Source organism: Zosterops lateralis (assembly GCF_965231275.1).
Source record: "Zosterops lateralis genome assembly, chromosome: 12".
Lineage (NCBI taxonomy): Eukaryota > Metazoa > Chordata > Aves > Passeriformes > Zosteropidae > Zosterops > Zosterops lateralis.
Genome location: NC_139772.1, coordinates 1,674,578 through 1,698,477, shown reverse-complemented (window position 1 = coordinate 1,698,477; position 23,900 = coordinate 1,674,578). Strand labels below are relative to the sequence as shown.

General features: G+C 54.7%; 3 protein-coding genes across 3 annotated transcripts in view; 2 read left to right on the top strand and 1 right to left on the bottom strand.

Annotated features, from left to right (window-relative positions):
- ZFPM1 (zinc finger protein, FOG family member 1) overlaps positions 1 to 5,463 on the top strand; it is a 38,957-nt gene extending 33,494 nt beyond the window's left edge. Inside the window, exons 6-10 of the mRNA XM_083870101.1 lie at positions 982 to 1,191; positions 1,826 to 2,056; positions 2,363 to 2,458; positions 2,569 to 2,718; positions 3,022 to 5,463. Of these exons, the coding sequence (XP_083726227.1) occupies positions 982 to 1,191; positions 1,826 to 2,056; positions 2,363 to 2,458; positions 2,569 to 2,718; positions 3,022 to 5,147 (2,813 nt within the window). The 3' untranslated portion in view covers positions 5,148 to 5,463. The remainder of the gene's footprint in view (positions 1 to 981; positions 1,192 to 1,825; positions 2,057 to 2,362; positions 2,459 to 2,568; positions 2,719 to 3,021) is intronic.
- Positions 5,464 to 6,745: 1,282 nt separating this feature from the next.
- Positions 6,746 to 8,627, bottom strand: CIDEC (cell death inducing DFFA like effector c). Its single transcript, XM_083870027.1, has 5 exons — positions 8,363 to 8,627; positions 8,096 to 8,237; positions 7,544 to 7,693; positions 7,252 to 7,436; positions 6,746 to 7,164 (listed from the first exon to the last, which is right to left on the bottom strand). Exons 1-5 carry the CDS (start codon positions 8,410 to 8,412, stop codon positions 6,954 to 6,956), a joined length of 738 nt encoding a protein of 245 aa, XP_083726153.1. The 5' UTR covers positions 8,413 to 8,627; the 3' UTR covers positions 6,746 to 6,953.
- Positions 8,628 to 8,692: 65 nt separating this feature from the next.
- ZC3H18 (zinc finger CCCH-type containing 18) overlaps positions 8,693 to 23,900 on the top strand; it is a 46,189-nt gene continuing 30,981 nt past the window's right edge. Inside the window, exons 1-8 of the mRNA XM_083870026.1 lie at positions 8,693 to 8,708; positions 10,259 to 10,339; positions 16,439 to 17,034; positions 19,655 to 19,739; positions 20,558 to 20,706; positions 21,088 to 21,180; positions 21,648 to 21,805; positions 23,227 to 23,259. Coding sequence (XP_083726152.1) covers positions 16,453 to 17,034; positions 19,655 to 19,739; positions 20,558 to 20,706; positions 21,088 to 21,180; positions 21,648 to 21,805; positions 23,227 to 23,259 — 1,100 coding nt within the window. The 5' untranslated portion in view covers positions 8,693 to 8,708; positions 10,259 to 10,339; positions 16,439 to 16,452. The remainder of the gene's footprint in view (positions 8,709 to 10,258; positions 10,340 to 16,438; positions 17,035 to 19,654; positions 19,740 to 20,557; positions 20,707 to 21,087; positions 21,181 to 21,647; positions 21,806 to 23,226; positions 23,260 to 23,900) is intronic.

Sequence of the window (23,900 nt, the reverse complement as noted above, 5' to 3'; positions counted from 1 at the left end):
CCCCTGTCCCAGTGTCTGCTCCCCCTGTCCCACTGCCACCTGTCCCTGTCCCAGCTTCCCTGGCTGGCTGCTGCCAGTGGGGCTGGGCAGGGTCCCTGCAGGGAGGGCACAGGGATGGGCACAGGGATGGGACAAGGATGGGCACAGGGATGACTTTAAAGATGGGCACAAAGGTTCAGGGATGGGCACAAGAATTGGCACAGGGGTGAGTGCCCAGAGATGGGTGGAAGGATGGATGGATACAGGGATGGATGGAAGGATGGGTGCAGGGATGAGTACAGGGGTGGACATGAGGATGGGTGCAGGGATGGGCAGGAGGGTGGGTGCAGGGATGGGTGGAAGGATAGATGGGTGCAGAGACGCGCACAGGAATGTCGCAGGGATGGGCACTGGGATAGGTGCAGAGATGGGCAGGAGGATGGATGGATGGGTGCAGGGATGGGTGCAGAGACGCGCACAGGAATGTCGCAGGGATGGGCAGGAAGATGGGTGCAGGGATGAGTGGAAGGATGGATGGGTGCAGGGATGGGTGCAAGGATGGGCAGGAGGATGGATGCAGGGATGGACAGGAGAATGGGTGCAGGGATGGGCAGGAGGATGGATGGATGGATGCAGGGATGGGTACAGAGATGGGCAGAAGGATGGATGCAGGGATGGACAGGAGGATGGATGCAGGGATAGGTGCAGGGATGGGTGGAAGGATAGATGGGTGCAGGGATGGGTGCAGAGACGCGCACAGGAATGTCGCAGGGATGGGCACTGGGATAGGTGCAGAGATGGGCACAAACCGGAGCGGCGGCTCCGGGCGGGCTCTGCGGGCTCAGCACGGGCAGACACCGCCATCTCCAGGCCACGGCCGGGAGGAAACAGCGGCCGCTGCCGGGACCGCGGGGACAAGGCGGGACAGCGGGGACGGGCCAAGGCAAGCGGCAGGACGGGGTGCAGCCATCCCATCCCTGCTCACCGCCATCCCCCTCCCAGACGAAGCCTTATGGTGCCGCACGACGCGGGCACTGAGGGAGGACGAGCCCCTGAGCGCCTTCGTGGTGGCAGAGCCAGCGGCTGTCCCCAAGCACGGGGTGAAGGCAGAGCCCGGCGAGTCCCCGTACCCCGCGGCGCTGCACTCGGACATCCAGCTGCTGCCACAGCAGGCCGGCATGGCCGCCATCCTGGCCACCGCCGTGGTCAACAGTGAGTCTGGGGACACTGGGGGGGACACTCGGAGAGGGACATGTGGAGAGTGACATGTGGGGAGGGACACACAGGGAGGGACACACGAGGAGGGAGATGGAGGGAGGGACACATGGGGAGAGACACACAAGGAGGGACGCATGGAATGGACACATGGAGAGGGACACTCAAGGAGAGACACACGGGAGGGGACACATGGAGAGGGACATGTGGAAAGTGACACACCAGGTGGGACACGCAAGGAGGGACACAAGGGGACAGACACGTGGAGAGGGACACTTGAGGAGAGACACACACAGGGAAGGACACACACAGAGGGACATGCAGGGAGGGACACGTGGAGAAGGACACTTGAGGAGAGACACGAGGAAAGACGTGGGGAGGGACACACAGGGAGGGACACACAGGGAGGGACATGTGGGGAGGGACACACAGGGAGGGACACGCAGCACCACAGCCCTGCTGGGGCGCCCCAGCCTGTCACACAAGCCATGTCCCTGTCCCTTGCTCCCCAGCCTGTCACACAAGCCATGTCCCTGCCCCTCATTCCCCAGCCCGTCACACAAGCCATGTCCCTGCCCCTCATTCCCCAGCCCGTCACACAAGCCATGTCCCTGTCCCTTGCCCCCCACAGAGGACGTGTTCCCATGCAAGGACTGTGGGATCTGGTACCGGAGCGAGCGCAACCTCCAGGCCCACCTGATGTATTACTGTGCCAGCCGGCAGAGCGCCGGCGCCGGCTCCCCGGCCCTGGAGGAGAAACCCAAGGAGACGTATCCCAACGAGAGGGTCTGCCCCTTCCCACAGTGCAAGAAGAGCTGTCCCAGTGCCAGCTCCCTGGAGATCCACATGCGGAGCCATAGCGGTATGGCACGGCACAGCTTAGCATGGCATGGCATGTCATGGCACCCCTCCTCTGGAGGGTTTGGGGTGACAGCACAGTGACCAGTTAAAGGAGGTTCACCCCAGCTGAGGTGCTGGAGGAGGAGGGGGGTGCAGGACTGGAGCACATTGATCAGAGGGATGAGGTTGTCCCCGGTTGGTTTGGCACATCTCACTTGTAGGTCTTCCCCCATCTCAGACCTGTAGAGACAGAGGGAGTTGGCCCTGTGGGTGTCCCCATAGTCCCTGTCCCCCTCCCCTGAGCACTGAGTGTCCGTCTGTCCGGCAGGAGAGCGGCCCTTTGTCTGCCTGATCTGCCTGTCCGCCTTCACCACCAAAGCCAACTGTGAGCGGCACCTGAAGGTGCACACGGACACCTTGAATGGTGAGTGTCCCTTGGGGACAGCCCTGTCCCCTTTAGCAGTTCCAGAGATGGGCTCTGTCCTTCCTGCCCTGCCCTGCCTGCTCAGCCCTGTGCCCTGTCCCCCCACTCAGGTGTCTGCCACAGCTGTGGCTTCATCTCCACCACGAGGGACATCCTGTACAGCCACCTGGTCACCAACCATATGATCTGCCAGCCGGGCTCCAAGGGGGAGGTGTTCTCACCTGCCTCAGCCCTTCCTGCTGCCAAACCCCTCACTCCTGGTGAGTCCAGGGGCTGTGGCTGGGGGGGACACGGGATGGCATTGTCACCTAGGGCTGGTCCCCAGATGGCAAGGGAGGTGGGGATGGTACAGTGTGCAAGACATTGGGAATGGGGGACAGAGCAGGATCCTTGTGCCAGGGGTGTTGGGAACAGGCACATCCCTCTGCCAGGATGTGTGGAACAGGGAATGGAGTGAGGATCCCTGCCCTGGGGATGTCAGTAATCCCTGTGCCGGTGCTCTCAGTGATGCCTGTCCCAGGACTGTCCTGTCAGTGACACTGTCACCTCTGTCCCCCCTGCAGGGCTGAGCCAGCCGAACAACGCGTCCCTGCGGAAGTGCAGCCTGAGCGCGTTCCTGCCCGAGGCGCTGCCGGCCCTGCCCCAGCACGTTGTGCTGCCAGGCCCCGACACCACACCGGCACCGGTACCGGCACCAGCACCGCCCGCCTCACCCCCCGACCCCAGAGCCGGCAAACTCTCCCCGCCAGCCCAGCCACAGAACGGGGAAGGACCTTCATCAGCATCATCCTCTTCTTCCTCCTCCTCCACGTCCGGAGAGCCGGTGCGCATCAAGGAGGAGCCGGCGGGGAGCCCGGCCAGTGAGGCGGAGGTGCCCAAAAGCCGGGAGGGCACCGGCAGCCCCGACGCCACCGGCTCCCGGAGCTCGTCCCCCCGCAGCCTGTCCTCGGCCAAGGTGAAGTCGGAGCTGGCCAGCCCCACGCCGGGCTCCAGCCCCGTGCCCAGCGAGCCGGGGGCGGCCACGGCCGGCGGCACCGTCTTCCTCCCGCAGTACGTGTTCGGCCATGAGGCCGCCGTGGTGCCGCAGGCCTCGGAGATCCTGGCCAAGATGTCAGAGCTGGTGCACAGCCGGCTGAAGCAGGGCCACGGCCCCGCGGGACCGCCTGGCATCTATGCAGGTGCACCAGTGCCCAAAGGGGCCACCTGCTTTGAGTGCGAGATCACCTTCAACAACATCAACAACTACTACGTGCACAAGCGCCTGTACTGCTCCAGCCGGCACCTGGCCGAGGACAGCCCCCCTGGGGCACGCAAGCTCAAAGCCCCCCCCGGGGCACCCAAGGGTCCCCCCACCCCGGGGACACTGCTGTCCCCTCCGGCAGGGAATGGGCAGGGCCCGGTAACGGGGGACAGCGACACCGGGCACGATGCCACCCCGCCGGCCACCGCGCCGGAGGGCAAGGCTGAAGAAAGCGGCACCAAAGCGGGGTCCCCCGAGGCGGAGGGGGGCTCTGCGGGGCGGTGCAGCGAGGACAGCCAAAGCCCCGGCAGCTCAGCGGGGGACGAGGGGGATGAAGACCCCAGCAAGACTCTGTGCGAGGCGTGCAATATCCGCTTCAGCCGCCACGAGACCTACGTGGTGCACAAACGCTTCTACTGCGCCTCCCGGCACGACCCTCCGCTGCGCCGCCCCGCAGAGCGCCCCAAAGTGCCCCTGGTGCCGCAGCCGCTGCGCACCCGAAAGCGCCGCAAGCTCTACGAGATCCACGGCGCCGCTCGCCGCCCCGCAGAGCCCCCGCCAGCAGAGCCCCCCGCACCCGAGCCCCGCGCCAGCCCCGATGCTGAGGGTCCCATCGATCTGAGCAAGAAGCCTCGATGGCAGAACGAGGTGGTGCCAGCACCAGCACCTGGTCCACTGCTGCCCCTGGCTGATTATCACGAGTGCACGGCGTGCCGCATCAGCTTTAACAGCCTGGACGCGTACCTGGCGCACAAGAAGTACCAGTGCCCGGCCACGCCGCTGCAGCCCCGCACGCTGGAGCAGCTGCAGAAGATGAAGGGGGCTATGGGAGCCCCTCTCAAGGGAAGGCACAGCCCTGGCAGTCCCGGTGAGGGGGATCCTGAAGGAGGAGCGGTGCGGGTGAGGGCGGACTCGCTGCAGCGGCAGCCCAAGTGTCCCGTGCCACCCAAGGGTCCCCTTGCTGCCTGTCCCTACTGTCCCCTCAATGGAGCCATCAAGGGGGATCTCCTGGAGCACTTCCGAAACGCGCACGGGTTGTTCGTGGCCAAGCCGCCGGCGGGGCCCGGGCAGGGGCTCCCGGACGCGCTGGCCCCCGGTGCCAGCAGGACCCCCGAGCCCCCGCTGCCTGCAGCGTCCCCGCCTGGCCCCCGCCTCCGCCGGGACAGCCTCACCGCCAAGGAGGGCAGGGACAGCCCGCGGCCCCCCGGCTCCCCCCGGGCCCCTGCCTCGCCCGAGGTGATGCGGGAAGGTGGTCGCAAGCCCCCCACGCCCCCCGCCTACACAGACAGGGGGGTGCAGACCCCCCCGGCCAAGGCTGTGCCCGGCCCGGTGCCCAATGGCAACCACAGGTACTGTCGCCTCTGCAACATCAAGTTCAGCAGCCTGTCCACCTTCATCGCCCACAAGAAGTATTACTGCTCCTCCCACGCCGCTGAGCACGTCAAGTAATCCCCCCACTCCCCCATCAGAGCCCCCCAGCACCGCTCGGGGGGCTGCAGGGGATGGAACCGGTGCCTGACACCCCCCCCTGTGCAGGGGTCAGGGTGATGGAGGACCCCCCCCAGGAGGCTCCAACCCGGGGCAGCTTCAGCATCTGGAGCCCCAAAGTTCACCCGGGTTGGGGGGTGAGGACCCTGGTGGTGGGGGTCAGCCCCCACCTGTGTCCTGGGAGGAAACTGAGGCAGGGGGATGGTGCACAGCCCTGCCTTGGGGGCTGCAGGGGGCTTTTCCCCCAGGTAGACACTACGGGGCTGGGGTGGGGGTGTGGGGGGCACGGGCTTGGCCCTGGTACCCCAGGAAATCTGGGGGTGGCCTCACCACAGAGCAGAGCCAGCACTGGGAGCGAGGACAGAGCTGCCCTGGGAACTGTGTGTATAAGTGTGTACAGAAATAAATATGTCTGCTAAACACCTGTGTAGGGTGGGGGACACTGCAGGAGCTGGCACGGCCACCACCAAGGGGACAGGGCGTGGGGACATGGGCTGTGTACAGCCACAGGGGCAGCGGCTCTATCGGGGCAGGGCATGCTGTCCCCACGCTGTCCCCAGTGCCCCTGGGTGGCACCTTCATCAGCCTGGGGAGGTCACACATCTGTGCCACTGGGCAAAGTCTCGCTGCTCCCAGATGGAGCTCAGCTGGTGCTGATGGCTCATTAATTATCAAGCTAATTAAGCCCCAGAGTCCCGGGTAGGGCTCAGCTCTCTGTGACATGAGCAGTTCCTGCACTGCTGCTCCAGATCCTGTTCTCAGGTGAGTGTGACTCAGGACAGGTGTCCCCCACAGTGTGACAGGGGAGGATGGCCCTAAGGACCCCCCAGAGCATGGCTTCTCACCTCCCCACAGCTCAGCCCAGTGCTTCCCAGTATTCCCAGTCCAGCACAGGTAGGCAGTGGGCAGTTCCCCTCCCTCCCACCCTCTCTGGCAGGGGTGGTGCTTCAGGATCTTTCTGGGGACAGTCCCCAAGGGCCAGGTCGCTGAAGCCCAGTGCCCCCAGCTCTGTTTGTTGTCCAGCTGGTCTCCCTGGAGCTGTCAGACCCTTGGGATGCTCCTGGACGTGGCCAGGCCAGCACCAGCCCCTGGGGTTGTGCAAGGCTGGGGTGGGCACAGTGACCACCCCTGCCCAGGGCTGCCAGCAGGGTTAGGGACCCCCAGGGACTGGAACACCCCCTCCAGGGCATGAGCACTGCCCCCCTGTGCCAGCCCTGCACAGTCAGGGGCACAAGGAGCAGGGAGATCTTTCATCCCTTTAAAGGGAGCAAGGACAGGCGTGGTGCCAGCTGCCACAGGCCAGGGGCTTTGGGGTTTGCCCCATCACTGTGTTGTGGGTGGCTGCAGTGCCAGGGGAGGCTTGGGTCCATGCCAGGGGGTGGGAAGCCAGGCTCTGGTGCCAGGGAAGAGGAGGGTGAAGGCAGCAGCTCCCCTGGGGAAGCGCTTGCGACAGGTTCCCTCCTCGCACCTCTTACACCACCAGCTCAGGGTGCCAAGTAGCGCAAGGGATGAGTGTCCTGGGTGTCCCACACACACACAAAAATGACACAAAACGCAGCTGAATTCAGGAGAACTTTACTTAAATAAATATATTTACAGAGCAGCAGCTATTCCAGAGCAGATTTGGCCACACTCAGCCAGCGGAGTGCAAGGAGAGGCAGTGCAGGGCACTGTGGCAGCCTCTGCCCAGGCATTGACCTAGCAAGGTGCTGGGACCCCCCAAGGCTTGGGGGGACAGCAGGGGGGACAGGCCAGGCCAGCCAGCCCTCACTGTGACATCTTCTTGTAGGGCAGGGCGGGGAGGCTGCGGGGCAGGAGGTTTTGAAGGGGCAGAGGGTTCTGAAGGGGCAGGGGGTTCTTCTCCTCTTCCTTCTGCTCCTCCTCGGTGGCATCCAGGAGCTGCTGCATGTAGCACGAGGTGCCCAGCAGGACGTGGCCCGTGGCCTGCATGGTGAAGAGCCCCCAGCGCAGGGCTTCCCTGGGCAGGGAGAAAAGGGTCAGTGTGGCACAGGAGGGCTGGGCACTGTCCCTGTCCCCAGAGTGTCCCCAACCCTCCCACACTCACTTCACCAGGCGCCGGGCCCCGTAGCAGCGCAGGTCGTAGGACATGCTGTAGGTGCCATACAGGGTGGCCTTGACGTTGAGGCAGCCCAGGTCCTTGGGGTGGGTCTTGTACAGGTCGAAGGTAACACAGGCGACGTCGATCCTGCGCGGGGGCTTGCGGGACAGGCCCACCTGGTAGCCACGTGTCTGGGGAACAGCGGGACCACGGTCACCCACTGCGCCCCACCCTCCCAATCCCAGTCCAGTGGGGGACACAAGGGACAAACCAGCCCCTCTCAGGGGGCTCCCCTCACCTTGGGGGCAGTCCAGGTCTGCCCCTTGCTCAGGGCCATCAGCGCTGTGCCCTCCTCCAGTGTTTTGAAGAACGACTCTGTCTCCACGGCGGTGCCGTCCTCGTCCAGCACCAGCACGATGGGCGCCGGCAGGGCCAGGGCGCTCTGAGCCTGCGGGGGGACCGGGAGTGAGTGGGGCTGGGGACAGAGCCTGGGCAGACAGATGGACAGACAGCCCAGACAGATAGATGGGCGCTGGTGGGGCCAGGGCACTCTGAGCCTGCGGGGGCACTGGGGGGTGAGCTGGGCTGGGGACAGACAGAGTCCGGGCAGACAGACAGACAGAGCCCCAACAGGCAGACAGACAGAGCCCCCACAGAGAGAGCACAGACAGATGGACAGACAGAGAGACGGGCAGACAGAGCCCCGACAGAGAGACGGACAGACAGGGCCCTGACAGGGAGAGCACAGACAGATGGACAGACAGAGCACAGATGGACAGACAGAGCCCTGACAGAGACAGACAGAGCCCTGACAGAGACAGACAGACAGAGCCCTGACAGACATACAGACCTGTCGCAGCAGCTCGGCCAGGCTCGGGGCCATGACGCCCTTGCGCAGGCTGCGGTCCCAGTTGCACACACGGTAGGGCCGGGGCCTCGGGGCAGGGCCCGCCAGCAGCTGCTGGGTCATGGAGGCGCTGGCTGAGACACACCTGGGAAGGGACAGAGGGATCGGGGTGTTCTGAGAGCTGCCATAACCCCCTGGCAGTGCCAGCACGCAGGGAGGCTCTGGTGGGATGTCCCCCAAGCTGGGGACAAGGGGATCTGTGGCACTTACTTGGACACGGGGGCAGCCAGGCGCTGGCTCAGGGATTTGGCATAATCCATCTTCCAAGGAGCACGGGGCAGCCTGTGGGGAGGAAGAACAGTGGTCCCTGTCAGCTCAAGATTTGTTCCCACCAGCTCTAGAGGATCTTCCACTCCTGTCTGCTCCAGGAGATGTCCCCACTGACAATCCCAGTGACAGAATTGAGCCTGAGCTCCGTCACCGCTGCCTTTACAGGGGGTGGTCCTGCCCTTTGGCCAGGGCCAGGCCAGCAGTGGCTGCCTGGCCAGAGTCCCCTGCCAGCAGGGCTCTTGCGTAAAGGGACACGTGGGGAGCCTGAGTCAGCGCTGGAGCAAAGGTGAGACACCAACCCCGGGCTGTGCCTGGGCTCTGGGCCCTCCGAGAGGGCAACTAGGATTCAGAGACACCCATGGGAGCACCCCCAGCGCTGCTGATCCATGGATATATCTCCAACAAGGAGCCTGCTGAGGGGGCCAGGGATATAAGAACCTCATGAGTGATCCAGTGGAGCTTCAATTCCCCATTCTCTCACCTCCAGCAGACACCAGCTCTTCTCCTCAGGATGAGCCCCGCCCGCCTCACCTCACCTTATGTACCTGTCACAGGGGCTCCTCCCCCGGCCTCGCCCCCTCCGGCCCAGCCGGTCCCACCGGGGGGGTCTGGAGCGTCCCCCGGGGATGAGGAGGCGCTGCGGGGCCGGGCTCGGCCCGCCTGGAGGAGGGAGGGATGAGAGGGGTCCCGTCCATCCATAGGAGTGTTTCCATGGGGTGTCAGAGGGCCGGGCTGTTCCCCCAGTGATGTCCAGAATGAGGAGCAATGACCACGAACTAAAAGATGAAAAGTTTCCTGTCAAAGTGAGGAACGCTCTGTCCATGGAGGGCTGCAGAGCCCGGGCACAGCTGCCCAGGGAAGGTGTGGGGGGGCTCTGCCTGTCTGGAGCCATTCCAAACCCACCTGTGTCACCTGCTCCAGGTGCCAGAGCTCCCTCCACACCCTAAACATTCCCAGGTGCCCCATCCCTGTCCCTGCTGTGTGTGAGTGTCACCGGTGCACATCTGGAGCCACGCGCGCCAACATCTGCCCGGCCGCGCGCGTGCACGGCACCTGGCACCTCCCCGTCTCTCCACGTGCTCGTTCATTTCCACATGAACATGAACACCTCCCTGTTGGCGCGTCCACCTGCGCTCACACCTGTGCGCGCCCCCCCGTTCCGGCCGTGCGCGGCCCCTTTAAGACGCTGAGGGGAGTGAGGGTGGGGGGGCACAGCGCGCGCTCCCCCCCCTCCCGCCTCGCGCCGCCGGGGCCCCGTCGCCCGCCGATGACGTCACGCCATGGCCGCCCTGCGCCGCCGCGAGTAGAGGCCGCTCCGCCGCCCCGTCCCGCGCTGCCGCCGCCGCCCCGCCGGCCCCGCCGGCCCCCGCAGCTCCCCCCGGCCCGCCCCCGCCGCCCCCCGCACCGCGCGCCGGGCTCCCGCCTCCCCCCGACACCGGTGAGCCGCCCGCCCGCGCCGCCGCGGCCTAAGCGCCGGGAATGGGGGGGGGCGGGCCCGGGCCTGGCGGGGGGAGGAGGGGGCGAAACGCGGGGAGGGGGCGGCACTGGGGATGGGGGGGATCGGGGACGGCCCCCGGGAGCGGCCCGAGGTGGGCGGGCGGGACAGGAGGGGAGGGCCCGGCGCTCTTTTCAAAGGGGGCCGGGGGGAGGCGGGGAGGCTGGAGGGCGTTTGGGGCCGGGGGAGTGCGGAAATCAATGAATTCCCCCCCGTTTCTTGGGGATAATGAATGGGAAGGAGCGGCCCGGGCTTTGGGGGGAGCTGTAGCTCTTGGGGGGTGTCGGGGGGACTGAGGCCAGGGGTGCAGGCGGCTCTCTCTGACTGTGCCCCCTCCTCAGGCAGTGGGAACAGGGACAGCGCCCGCAGCCGCGGCCCGGGGGACAGCAGGAGGAGCCCAGCCTGGCAGGAGACCCTCCGAGGTGAGGGGGGCACGGGGGACCCTGGGGACACTGACTGGGGACTGCACAGCAGCACGTGGGGGGCAGTCCTGAGATGGGTTTGGGGTCCATCACCTGTAAGGTCAGTCCTGAGGTGGATTTGGGGTTTGTTACCTGCAGGGTCAGTTCTGAGTGGGTTTAGGGTTTGTCATCTATGGAGTCAGTTCTTAATGGGTTTGGGGTCCATCACCTGCACAGTCAGTCTTGAGGTGGCTTTGGGGTCTGTCACCCATGGGGTCAGTTCTGAATGGGTTTAGGGTTTGTCACTTGTGGGATCAGTTCTGAATGAGTTCAGGGTCCATCATCTGTAGGGTCAGTCCTCAGGTGGGTTTGGGATTTGTTACTTACAGGGTCAGTTCTTAATGGGTTTGGGGTCCATCACCTGCACAGTCAGTCCTGAATGAGTTTGGGGCCCATCACCTCTGGGGTCAGTTCTGAATGGGTTTGGGGTTTGTCACTTGTGGGATGAGTTCTGAATGAGTTCAGGGTCCATCACCTGCAGGGTCAGTCGTCAGGTGGGTTTGGGGTTTGTTACCTGCAGGGTCAGTTCTAGGATGGATTTGGGGCCTATCGTCTGTAGGGTCAGTCCTCAGATGGATTTAGGGTTTGTTACCTGCAAGTCAGTCCTGAATGGGTTTGGGGTCCATCACCTGTGGGGTCAGTCCTCAGGTGAGTCTCCCCAGAGCTGTAGCAGGACCAGCACCTCCAGGCTGTGGAATTTTTCTCCCTAAGGTTTGCCTGGATTCAGGGAGAGGGTCCCAGTTTATCAGGACAGCTCTTTGCCAAAGTGCTGATCCAAAATCTTTTTTTTTTTTTTTGAGTAGGATTATCCCAAATCCTACCTGATCCAGGTATTACCCTGCTGGCTGTCTCTTCCTGGGGCCCTGAGAACCCAAACTCAGCATTTGCTGGGGGAGAGCTGCAGGAAGGAAAATCAGCTGTGCTGGGAAAACAAACTGCAGCTGCTTTTCCCTTCAGGTCCCCAATACAAATCCATGGGGAACATTCCCCACTGGAGCTCTCTGAACTCTTCAAATCCAGCTCCTGGAAATCCCAAACTGACCCCACAGGGCAGCTGAGTTTGGGGCATTAAAGGGTTCCCTGAGAGCTGCTGAGTTCCCTGGGCATCCTCCCCCTCAGAGCTCCCTCAGGATGGCAGAGAAATGAGGATTTGGGTTAATTAACCCTGTTATAACAACTGGAATTCCAGTCAGGGCAGGGCTGCACACGAGCTCATCCTTTCAGTTCTCTGTGTTTCCCCATTCCTGGATCCTGAAGAGTTTGATTTCCTGCTCTTGCTGTCGCTGCCCTTCCATGTATTGGTTCCTGCCCTTGGTTTCTGCTTTGCCTCTGTTTTTTACAGTTCTTTGTTCCCCAAATCTTTTTGTGCTGCTTTTCTCTCCTCACCTGTCCTGTCAGCACTGTTCCCATTCACTTTCCTCATTGTCCCTTCCTGCACTTGGACCCTGCTCTGAACTTTTCTGCTCTGCTTTAACCCCTGGATCTCATGGATCTGATCCACAGGAGCTGTTTGGCTTTTAGGAAGTGGTTTTTATCCTTTTTATCCCCAAAGATTTCAGCCTGGAGGAAAGAATTTCTTCTCTTCTTCCCATCTGAGCTCCCCCATGGCAGAAATTGGGAATGCACTTGGTTCTTCATATCCATGAAAATTTGTAGGATTTTTAAGGCTGAAACTGATGGCTCTGCCCAGCTCCAGGTTTTTGTAGGAACTTACTTCCTGGCTGGAATTTCTTCCTTTTTAATTTTGCACCTTTTGGTGCTGTTTAATTAACAAAAAGAGAAGAAAATCAAGTCTGATTTTTGCAAAAGGAGCTGCTGGGTAAAAAATTCCTGCTCTGACTCCTCTGGCCTGGTAAAAATCAACTGACAAAAGTGTGAGGTTCAGGATATTAATTAAAATATATCCTGGGATTCTCTGGTGAGGTGGAAGGGGAGTTTTTAGAAGCAATTTAAGTAGCAAAGAGCTTTTCTCTCCCTGCCTTTAGTGCTGTGCCAAGGCTGCTCAATCCCAGTGCTTGGAGTTAAAAAATCTTGGATATTGTTAAGCTTTGATAAAAAAATATCTTGTAAAGGAAGCAAAGCAGGTGAATTTAAATTTCTGTAGCATCTCCACAAATTTCTCCTCCCCTTTTTAGGGGGAAAATGTGTAATTTTAAATGTAATAGTGGGAACAAATTGGCTTTTTCCAGGTGCATCCAGGGAGGGTGAGGATGGCCAGGTAGGAGAGAAGCATTTATGTCTCTTGTTGTGCAAGCCACGGAGTTCTGATAAATTCAGGAGCAGTTCCTGCTTCATTCCCTAATTTGAAATATTCCAGAGCCCAGGCTGTGAAACCTCCGAGTCACTGATGTGTTGTGGGACTAAAAACTCCTCATTCCTGGGAAGTTCTGCTGCCAGCTCCTCAATTCCTTCCCTCAGAACCTTTAACCAGCTTTGAAGAGGCTTTTGAGCTCACTGAGGTTTGCCCAACTCATCCCAAAAAACAAGGAAATACAATTTTTTTATGCCTTAAAATATTTATTTCATTTACTCCCCCGTGGAAAGGTTGGCCCAGCTCATTTAACCTGAGAGATCTGTGAGCCTGGATGGAATTCCCTGTGCTGCTCCTGCCTCAGACACTCAGGGAAGGAATATTTGACACACTTTGAGCCGGGTTTGGAACAGAAATAATTGTTGCAATTGGGACCAAAGGCAGCTTTGCTTGAATTTTCAAGATTTTTTGAGAGATAAAAGAGAGGCATCAATACCTCCCTGCCTCTTGCCTGAGCTGGAAGTCAAACGAGTTTGTCTGAGTTAATTTTTTTTGCTTTTATATCAGGTTTTGAATCAGGAAGAAACTGGTTTAGTTTTAAGGCACCAAAAAAAGGCAAGTTTTTTTTATGAAACTTGGAAGTTTTTGCTCTGCCACTTCTGTCACTGCTGCTTGGTTTAAAATATTTCCATGGAGTTAATTTTTCTCAGGTTTTTGTCATATTTGTCTTTATGTTTCCCTAAAGGGACAGTAGAAAGCAATTTAAAAAACCCCAAATATACGAAAATCCCAAACAACCCCTAAAAAACACCTAAAATATAATTAAATATATATATATTATTATTAATTATATATAATTATATTATAATTATATATAAAATATATAATATTATAATTTTAATATATATTATATTATAATTGTATTATTAATTATATATATATATATATATATATATATAAACGTTTCAGGATTTCAGAGGTTTGGGATAAATTGTGATTTGCAGTTTAAAAAAAAATCTAAAAAAAAGCCTCTCAGAATTCTAGATATTTGGAATAAATTAATTTACAGATTATTTTAAGACAACACTTAAATTGGAGTTAAACTTCCTTTCCTGTTCCATCATTAGGCAGTTTTCCTTTTAATTTCCACCTCTCAATTTTTATTTTTTTTTCCTGCTGTTGATTTTACCTTTGGACATCTGGGCTTTATTTTGGGGCATTTCCATGCAGGTTAAAATTGCTGCCAAAATCTGCTTTGTTGGTTTGGGGGAATCTTGGAGCCCAAATCCCCAAATCCAAGGAAATAAACCCCAAAAAAAACCCTCCCTGCCTGGATTTTGTGCATCCTCATCATTTATTGTGTTCCTTATCATTTCTGCTGATGGAAATTAATAGGAAATTATTACAACTGCTGGATGCTCTGCATTTTATAAAAGCTGCTGCAGAGGTCAACATTTTATATTCTTCCCCATCAGAGCATATTTGTTTCCTCCCATCCCTCTAAAGGTCTTCCATGTCAAACACAAAAAGCCATTTGTTTCACTTAATTTCTTTTTTTTTTAGTTATTTTTTTGGTGCTGTAGGAAAACAGAAAACAAATTTCCTGAGTCCACCTGCCCCTTGGCAGCTTCGATATTTCTGGGCTGACCTTGGTGTTCACCCCAAGTCACTCCTCAGGCACTTGGGCAATTAAAATCCCCACTCTGAAATGGCTCTTAAAGCCAATAATAATAATTTGTTGCAGGAGTTTGTGAGCTCAGGATCTTGGTGTGCTCAATGAGGAGATAATTTGCTTCAGATCAGTCCTGGGGAACTTTTGTCTTTTCATTTGGGTTTGACCTTGCCAGAGAAATCAGGACTTTTTTGGTGAGCCAGAACCAATTTCAGGGTGCAGAGGGAGCTCAAAATGTGAATTTTTCTGCTGTGATGTTGAGATCATCTCGTGTTTGTCAATTAAGTGATGCCAGCAGGGCTTGGGGAGAGCAGAGTCAGTCCTAAAATACAGCTTGAGGTGCTTCTGGCAGTGGTTTGAGTTTATTTCCTGGTTTTAACTCCTCTGCAGAGCTCCCACATATAAAGAATATAATTTTTTCTGGAGTGGGACTTGGATCTTGGGAGTTTGTAGCAAATTCTGTTTATTACCAAAAAAAATTTGGGGGGTTCAGGTGCTGAGCAGGCTCCATTTGCCTTACCTGGGGTGTGTCTGTGGTGGCTTTTTGATGGGAAATCTCCTTTCCTGTGCAAAACCAGTTGGACAAACAGGGAAAAGCGTCAGGAAAAGGTGAAATAGCAGCTCAATAAAAGATTAACAAACTCTGATTTCATGATGGATTGCTGGGTGTGTTTGAGGGAGCAGCCAGAGCCTGACATTTGTAGCATTTCTGTTCCAAAGGTTTTAAAAATAACAGGTGAAACTCTGATCATTTTTGCCATGTTGTGGCAGCATTAAATGAACTTGTGAAGAGCAGCTGGAATAAAACATGGGACACATTAAAATGAAGATGATTTGTAATTTTGTGGCTTTTCTTTAGGGTGTTTAGAGCTTTTGTGTGGATGTGGCCCTGTCAGCTCAGCCAGTTCCAGCCAGGCACTTCTGTCATTTATGGGGTTTTTGTTTCTGGGCTAAAAGAAATTAATGTACAGCCCAGGTTCCTTCCTTGCTTTGCACCCTGCCCTTTTCTGTTGTATTTATTGGATTTATTCTGAGATTTTTAGCCTTTCCCAAGCACATGTTTAGACATCTTCTAGAAAAGTTTCAGGGCTGGCAGCTGGATCTGGTGCTTTGGAGGAATTTTGTGTCTTTACTGAGGCTTCTGCCCTCTCAGGTGAGAACCTGGAGCTGCTGGGGAGATCCAGGGTGATCCCAGGGATGGTGAAGCTCTGCTGGGAGGAAAAACAGGGAGAGCTGGGGTTGTTTGGGGTGACCTCACTGTGCCTGCAGGGCCTGGAGGAGCTACAGGAATGATGGAGAAGGGCTTTGGACAAGGGATGGAGTGACAGGATAAGGGGGAATGGCCTCAGGCTGAAGGAATGCAGGGATAGGTGGGATTTTGGGCAGGAATTGTTCCCTGGGAGGGTGGGGAGGCCTGGCACAGGGTGCCCAGAGAAGTTGTGGATCCCTGGAAGTGTCCAAAGCCAGGCTGGACAGGGCTTGGAGCAGCCTGGGACAGTGGAAGGTGTCCCTGCCCATAGCAGGGGGTGGGATGGGATCTTTATGATCCTTCCAGCCCAAACCAGTCTGGAATTCTGTGAAATTCCCACCTCAAGCTCTGCCATTGTCAGTGAAGGGCAGCACACTCCAGTCTGGGACAATAGTGGAGTCAGTTCTTTGTGCAGTTCAAACTCTGAATTTCCCTCTTGAAGGATCTGTGAGAAACAACATCCCTGAATTTATGGAATCCCAGAATGGTTTGGGTTGGAGGGTGACCTCAAAGCTCCTCTCATTCCAAACTCTACCATGGACAGGGATGCCAATCAATCACTGGATTGGGTTCCTCAGGGTCCCATCCAACTTGGCTTTCCAGGAATTCCCAGAACATTTCTGTAGGAGGCAAAGCACAGGAGGAGGAGGGGTTCCTTCGAGTGGAGAAGAAGGGGTTCCCTCAGGTGGAGAAGGGGTTCTCCCAGGTGGAGGAGGAGTTCCTTCAGGAGGAGGAGGAATTCCTTCAGGTGGAGAAGGGGTTCCCTCAGGAGGAGAAGGGGTTCTCCCAGGTGGATAAGGGATTCCTTCAGGTGGAGAAGGAGTTCCCTCAGGGTGGGGCTCCCCTGCTTTCCCATTCCCCCATAACCAGCCGTTCTGTCCCCTGCAGACCCTCGGGGACTGATGGACGTTTCCGACAGCCCGGATCGAAACCCCTGCTCTCCTGAGGAAGAGGACCAGCAGCTTTCCGATGAGGAGGTCCTGAAGGAGAGCGGCTCAGAGCGGGAACTCGATGGGGAGGGTGGCCAGGGGAGCCTCCTGGGCGAGGAGGAGGAGGCAGGCAGGGCCCTGAGCCGGGGGGAAGAGGAGAACCACTCGGACGAGGAGGATCGGCTGAGCGAGGCCAAGTCGCAGGAATCCGACACCAACGAGCAGAGCGTGGAGCTGAAGAGCCCCAGGCCCCACAAGGGAGAGGAGGAAGACAGGACAAACGACCTGGAAGTGTCCTCTGTCACCAGGGAGCTGGATGAGCACGAGCTGGACTATGATGAGGAGGTTCCTGAGGAACCCAGCGCTGCTGCTGCAGAGGAGGACGGGGAGAAAGCTGCTGGGGAGGATGATGAGGAGGAGGAGAAAGGAGATGACGCCCCCGAAGATGAGAAGAAATCCAGCAGCAAAAGCGATGATGAGAAGGATGGGCAGGATCCCCTCAAGGAGAAGAAGAAAGAAGAGGATGATGGGGAAATTGATGATGGAGAAATCGATGTAAGTAGGAGGAGGGCAGAGCCCTGGGTGGGGTTTCAGAGCTGATTGCCTTTCCCATTGCAATTCCTTCTTTCTCCTGGTGGGAATATCCATGTTCCCTTTTCCCTGGAGGTAAGGCCAGAGCCTGGAGTTGGGCCCTGCTGCCCTGTGCTGAACCAAAACTTTGTGCCAGAGCCTTCAAAATGAGCTTTGTTCCCTCTCACTGTGGGAACACTCCAGTGCTTTAAGAACCTGCCCAGCCTCAGCTCCAGGAGGACTTGAGAGTGATGCTGACAGCAAATCCCATGGATTGAGTGTCCAGGAGCTGTTCAGGCTGAGTGAGGCTGTTTGTGGTGCTCAGTCCATCAGGTGTGTGGGAAATCCTGAGCTGCTCCTGGGGCTCCAGCAGCTTCTGGAAGTGTGGAAGGGCAATGGAAGGTGCTGGGATTTCTGTAAAATACCCCAAGGTGTGGTTTGGGGGTGGGCTCAGGGATGTGCAGTGTTTCACAGCCCTGAACAAACCCAAGATACTCAGCAAAATCAAAAGTGGGGTTTAGTTGCAGTGGGGATTAGGAAAAATAACACCTTTAGCTGTGGTTGTGTTCAGCAGGGAGCTCTGCACAGCAGCAGCTGTTTCCTGCAGCTTAACAGCAAAATTCTCCTTTTCCATGGAGAAAACAGGGCAAAGGAATTCCAGTCAGAACCCTCCCGTGTGCTCCTGGTCTGGAATTGCATCCCAGGGGTGGGAGTGTAAAGAGAAATTGCTGAATTCCTTTCCAGAATTCCACCTGCACAGCTGAGGGGTGGGACTGGGGGAGGTGGGAATGTCCTGGGGACATGCAGGGAGTGTGCTGGGGTCACTGCTGGGCTCCTCAGCTGAGCAGGGGAGATGCTCTGTCCTTCCAGGCTCCTTCACCCTCCTCCCTTTTCTTCAAAGAATTATATTTTTGTGTATTTTTTTTTTACTCTTCACAGTTCATTGACAAGTTAAATTGCTTTCAAAAATGACATCATTTTTCTTCCTCGTGCCCATCCTGGCAGGTGATTTTGTTCAACACGTGTTTTCCAAAGGTTTTTTGTGTATTCCTGAATCAGTTGGAAGGAATTCCAGCATGTTACGGGCAGAAAAAAATAAAAATCCTGGAGTCCTGACTCCGTGCCTGCTCCTTGATTAAAATATGAATGCTCTCCTTTGGAGCCTGAAGCATTCTTGGGAGCTCTCCTGACAAAGCAGGAGATGAATCTGTACCCTGGTTTTCATACATTAACTCATAACAGCATTCTCAGCTGCCTTGATTCCAAGGAGACCTCCCAGAAATAAATACTTTCCCCTTTTGTTCCAGACTTCACACAGCTCTTTTGAAAGCACCAGAGTGGAGCTGGTTCTCCCATTCATTGCAGCACTGAAAGCCAGCCCCAGCTTTGGGGGAAAACTTCAAACTCGGCATTTTCTTCTGCTTTTCAGCCTCCCGGTGTGCAGGGAGGGGAATATTAATGCAAATTTTAATTGGGATTTAAGCGCAGGCTTTTAAATCTGTGGCTGGTGAGGAGAGCTGTCTCTCTCTCCCTATCTGGCTCAGGAATGCTGCAGGAGAGGCTCTTCACCCACCTCTCTTTGCTCCTGTGTTTGTCTGCAGCCAAGGGATGGCTTTTTTCCTTCTTTCCAGCTGCTCAGTGGATCAAAGGATGGAGAATTTCCCTCATCTTTTCCACCCAGAAAATGGCTGTGTCCAGGCAGAGGGAAGGCACATCCAGATGTTCCCTCTTTACATGTTTCATGTGCTGAAAATAAGGAAATGGGGGCAGAAAGCAGGAAAACCAGGATGTCCTTGAGGATAAAATCCTGATTTCCTGCCCAGATACCTGTGACACCTCTCTGGTGTCATTTTTACCTTTCCCTCCTGCATCTCCAACTCCTTTTGGCTTTCCAAGTGCAGCCTGACAAAGCCAGGGAAGATTTGGAGGGTTTTTTTTTTTTTTTTCTTGGAGAACAGAAGAAAAAGCTGGTACTTGAAAGTTCCAATAACTTTTGTGTTTCGTGGTTCTTATTTCTTAATCTTGGAGCAACCTCCAGCTATTAGAATTTATCCCTGGGATTGCAGGCCCTGGGGATGAGGCAGAGTTTTGTTTGAGCTGGTTCCCAACTCCAGTGTGGAGCTGAGGAGTGAAGGGAAGGTGGAGATGACTGAGAGAAATTTGCTGGACTTACCCTGAAAAGTTCATTTGTGAGATTGTCCCTGGAGAGGGATTTTGGAGAAGTGATAGAACAAGGTGGAACTGGCAGGGTTAGGTGGGATATTGGGATTTTGGGCAGGAATTGTTCCCTGGGAGGGTGCTGAGCCCTGGCACAGGTTCCCAGAGAAGTTGTGGCTGCCCCTGGATCCCTGGCAGTGTCCAAGGCCAGGCTGGACAGAGCTTGGAGCAACCTGGGACAGTAGAAGTTGCTTTTACAACCACCTGGAATATTCCATCTTCACCTCCTGAGGGAGCACTGGGACATTCCTCATAACCTGACCTTGTTTTCCTCCCCTGGTTTTGCCCCTGGGGTGGCTCCCAGTGAGTGATTTTGAGCAGATTGGGAAATATCAGGTGCTGCAGGGAATGCCCCACATGAAATGTCAGCTCTGTGTGTCTGTTCCAGGATGATGATTTGGAAGAAGGGGAAGTTAAAGACCCCAACGACAGGAAAGTGAGGCCAAGGCCCACCTGCCGCTTCTTCATGAAAGGTAAACGTGCTCTGGGGTGTGAGAGGAGCCAAAGGTGCTGCATTTGCTCCTGGTTGGGGGTTTATTTTTTCTCCATTAAGCTGCTGTTACATGATAAATCCTGCCCTCTGTGTCACCTTCCTGTTTCTTGGTGGCCAAAGCTGAATTTTCACGCAGCCACTGCACAAAAAGGGCTTTGCCCTCAGCCTGGTGAGCCTGGAGGGGGTAAATAAAGGGAAATTTGGAGGAGTTTTTGGAATAAAACAGAGAAGTTGTGGCTGCCTTATCCTTGGAAGAGTCCAAGGCCAGGCTGGGCAGGACTTGGAGCAACATGGGATTGTGGAAGGTGTTGAGATTGGAAGTGGATGAGCTTTAAAGCCCTTCCAGCCCAAACCATTCGATGATTCTGCTCCCTGCCTCACCACTGTGTGTTTGGGATGCACTGTGGTGTTTGCTTTGCTCTCAGGTTTGCTCTGAAAGGCAAAGCTCCTCATTGGAAATGTTTGTCATTAACAAATGAGGATCTCACAGGCTTATTCCTACATTTAATTAACAGTGTGTGTCCATCCTTTCCTCCCTCCCTTCTCCCCCCTGCAATAATATTCTTGTACATTGATCCATCTGTGTCTGGACCTGTTTGTCCCCTCTGGCAGGTGGAGAGTGACAAACCTCTCTCCACGTGTGTGCAAACAGATAAATCCCAGCCCAGCTGGAGAGGAGAAAAACCAAACACCTAAAACAAGGAGGATTTTCAATGCCTGATGAGGGTTTTTTTGGTGGTGGTGGTGGGGCTGAAGTGGTGCTGGAAGCAGGGATTTAACAGCTGTGTGTTCCCACAGGACACTGCACCTGGGGCATGAACTGTCGCTTTATCCACCCCGGAGTGAACGACAAGGGCAATTACTCCCTGATCTCCAAACCTGAGCCCTTCTCCCCCAACGGGGCCCCTCCCATGGGCCCCCACCCGCTGATGCCAGCCAACCCCTGGGTATGGAACCTCTTCTGGCCATTTCTGCCTCCTGCAAGTGTTCAAAGTGGGTTTCTGGAGAGCCTGCTCTAGTGGGGAGTGTCCATTCCACTGGAACAAGATGAGCTTTAAGGTCTCTTCCACCCCAAACCACTCCACAGTTCTGTGATTTTTCTCTCTTTTTTTTTTTTTTTGAGCTAATACCTCAGCAAAATTCAACCCACGGTGGGATGTGTGATTTTTAAATGGAGATCTTGGAGCTGCCAGTAGAGGGGGGTAATTTTCCGTGGTTTCCCAGCTTAGTCCTGCTGAGGCACCTCTGGAGTAACTCTGAGGAAGCTTTACAAAGCTGGTTAAAACTAACTCAGGTGTCTTCTGCTGCTCTCCTCACCTTTCCAACAGGGAGGGCCAGTGGTTGATGAAATCTTACCTCCACCTCCTCCAGACCCTCCAACAGAAAGTGCCTGGGAGAGGGGACTCCGACATGCTAAAGAGGTAAATTCCTTCCTCAGGGAGTTGCTGTCTGAAATCCACTGAAAAAGCTCTTTTTTGCAGCACCAGTGCCTTGCTCTTTCTCTGTTCCTTTTGCCTTTTAACCTGTTAATGATGTTTTGTTGTACATCACAATTGTTAGACCACCAAGAGGAGCTCAAATCCAGGTGGGGGGATTTATATTTTAAAAATAATGGGAATTTGTGGCCCTCAAGTCCAGCCCTGCACAAAGCAAAGCTTTAAGCTGATCCAGTTTCCCTCCCTTCAGTACCTATTTCTCCAGTTTGTGATCACTGCAGGGGGGAAACTTCTGTTTCCTGCTGTTCTGAGCTGCTGGAATAGGGAATTAAACAGGAAAAGTCCAGAATCCTGCACATTCTGAAGGAAGAAAATTCCGCAGGAAATCTCCCAAAGGCAAGATTTTTAATATTACAATTTCTCTTCTCACGCTGTTTTTGTGCCCTTGACAGGTATTAAAAAAAGCAACGATGAGAAAAGAGCAGGAGCCTGACTTTGAGGAGAAGAGATTCACTGTGACCATTGGGGAGGACGAGCGGGAATTCGACAAGGAGAACGAGTTTTTCCGGGACTGGAATTATCGCATCACCAGAGACGTCCGGGACCCCGCGTAAGAGACACCCCTGCCTTCGCTCCAGGGAAAACTGGGTGGGAGTACAGTGCAGTGAGGCTGCCTGGGGTTCACTCAGCCCTCCAAACTGAGGGAATGTCACTTCAAAAGGTGGGAACAGCGTCCCTGAAACAGGAAATTAAGAAGTTGAGCCGCCTCCGCTCGCTCCGGTTTGATCCCACCTCCCTTCCCAATCTCCTCAAACCCTCCCTGCCTCAAATCTCCTTGGAATTCTGCTCCCCTCTGGGCTCTCTCCAGCTCTGCATTGCCTCCCTCACACCAGTGCATTCTTCCAGCTTTTTTTCTCCTCTTTTTTATTTTTTTTTTCTTATCTTAAAAACTCTCCAAGTTGAGGCTGCGAGGTTGGAGAGGGTTCAGTGTGCAGGAGCTGGTGGCTCCAGCTGGGGCTTCCTGGGCAGAACTGGTTTAACAAACCCTGAACTGGTCCCAGTTAAACCTGGGCACTGGGCAGAAGCAAAACTGGCCACAACAAGCACCTTAAATTTAAATGTTTCCGTTCATTGGGGTTTTAAGGTCGAATTTAAAGTGTTGGAGGCCTCAAACCCAGCTCTGGGAAATTGTTTGGTAGTTCTCGAGGCAAGAAAAGGAATGGGAAGAGAATTTTTGGGAAAGAGGCTTGGATGCTGCAGGAATACAGGTGGATTTGTGTCTCCTCGCTCGTGCATCCTTTGTTCTTCTTATTCATGGAAATATTTCCACTCCCAGAGGGTTTGCAAAGCTTAATTCTCTTTATTTTAGAGTGGATGAATGACAAAAAAAAACTCTGGAAAGGAGTAGATTAGGCTTTTGTTCAATATTCTTTTATTTACTCTGGCATGCAATTCCTTTCCCTGGTTTTTATAAACCCCTGTTCTCAGTTCTGAAAGAAATTTCTAAAATACTAATATTTTCCTGAGTTTAATTAGCTGTGGATCTTGGCCTTGTGTTCCTCTGGGCTTTATCCCCAAAGTTCTGGGGAATGTTCATCCATTATCTTTCTTTTATGACTGTCCTGTAAAATGCACCAGCAGCATTTTGAGCCACTCTGATGTAGGAATTGTTAAAAACAGCTCTAAGTTTCATATAGTCCAGAAAAAAAAAAAAAAAAGTGTTTTTTGTACATAACCAGGATTTAATAAAAGTCATCCAACAACTGGAATTCCTGAAAATTCAAAGCTGTGTGAGCAGCCTGTGGCATTAAAATATCTTCTGTGTGTATGAAGGGAAAAGTTATGAATCTGCTGCTGTAAACTGTAGGAAATGCTGATTTTTCTCCTCCACACACACAGTTTATTGCCCAGTTGGGCACCTGGCAGCCAAGTGAGCACTGGGATGTTGAAAATGCTTTCAGCACTGTCTTGTGACATGTGGAGTTGTCTCAGTAGTTCATGAATCCCTTTTTCTTTTTTGAATAACTATAGGGAGGTGGACATCAAAGAAAACATTAACTATGGGTAAGCAGGTCTTTGATTCCAGTACTGTTACAACTGTAAGAAAATTTTCCTTTGCCTTTTTTTGTTTTTTTTTTCATTGCATTTCCTCAAACTTCCGAGGCCACAGACCGACCACAGTCCCCTCAGCAGTTGACTCAGTGGATATATTGGATTATTTTGAAAAAAATAACAATTATTTTCTGATGATTTGAGCACTGAATTACCAAAACACACGGCAGTGATCTTTTTTGAAATAAAATAAAACTCCACCAATATTATAGGAAGGGGAAATCTGAGGCTGTGTGAAAAAGCAGAGTTTCCTTTCTGGCGTGGCTTGAGATGTTTTTCTGTCTCTTTGAACTCCTGATGTCACTGAATCCAGGCTGGCTTGGGCTTGGCATCAGGAGTTTTTTGCTGACTGAAGCATCCCAAATCCTGGTTCTCCTTCCCTTGGCTTACTGCTTCAGTCCAAAAGAGAAATCCTAATTTATTTAAAAACACTGAAAGAAATACAGGTACCACTTGACTCACAGGGCAGCACCTACACCTTAACCTGGTTTAGGTTATTTGACATTTTTGAAATGCAAAAACAGACCCTTTATTCCCTTTTTAAAATAAATCAGAGTCTCATTATGGATAATCTGGAATTTGGGAGCACTTGC

Excerpts from the sequence above, each read along its gene's own strand:
- CIDEC (XM_083870027.1), bottom strand. The coding sequence starts at position 8,412 with ATGGATTATGCCAAATCCCTGAGCCAGCGCCTGGCTGCCCCCGTGTCC. Across the intron at positions 7,694-8,095 it reads TGGCCGAGCTGCTGCGACAG|GCTCAGAGCGCCCTGGCCCT; the intron begins GTCTGTATGTCT and ends GTCCCCCCGCAG. Across the intron at positions 7,165-7,251 it reads GGGGCCCGGCGCCTGGTGAA|GGAAGCCCTGCGCTGGGGGC; the intron begins GTGAGTGTGGGA and ends CTCCCTGCCCAG.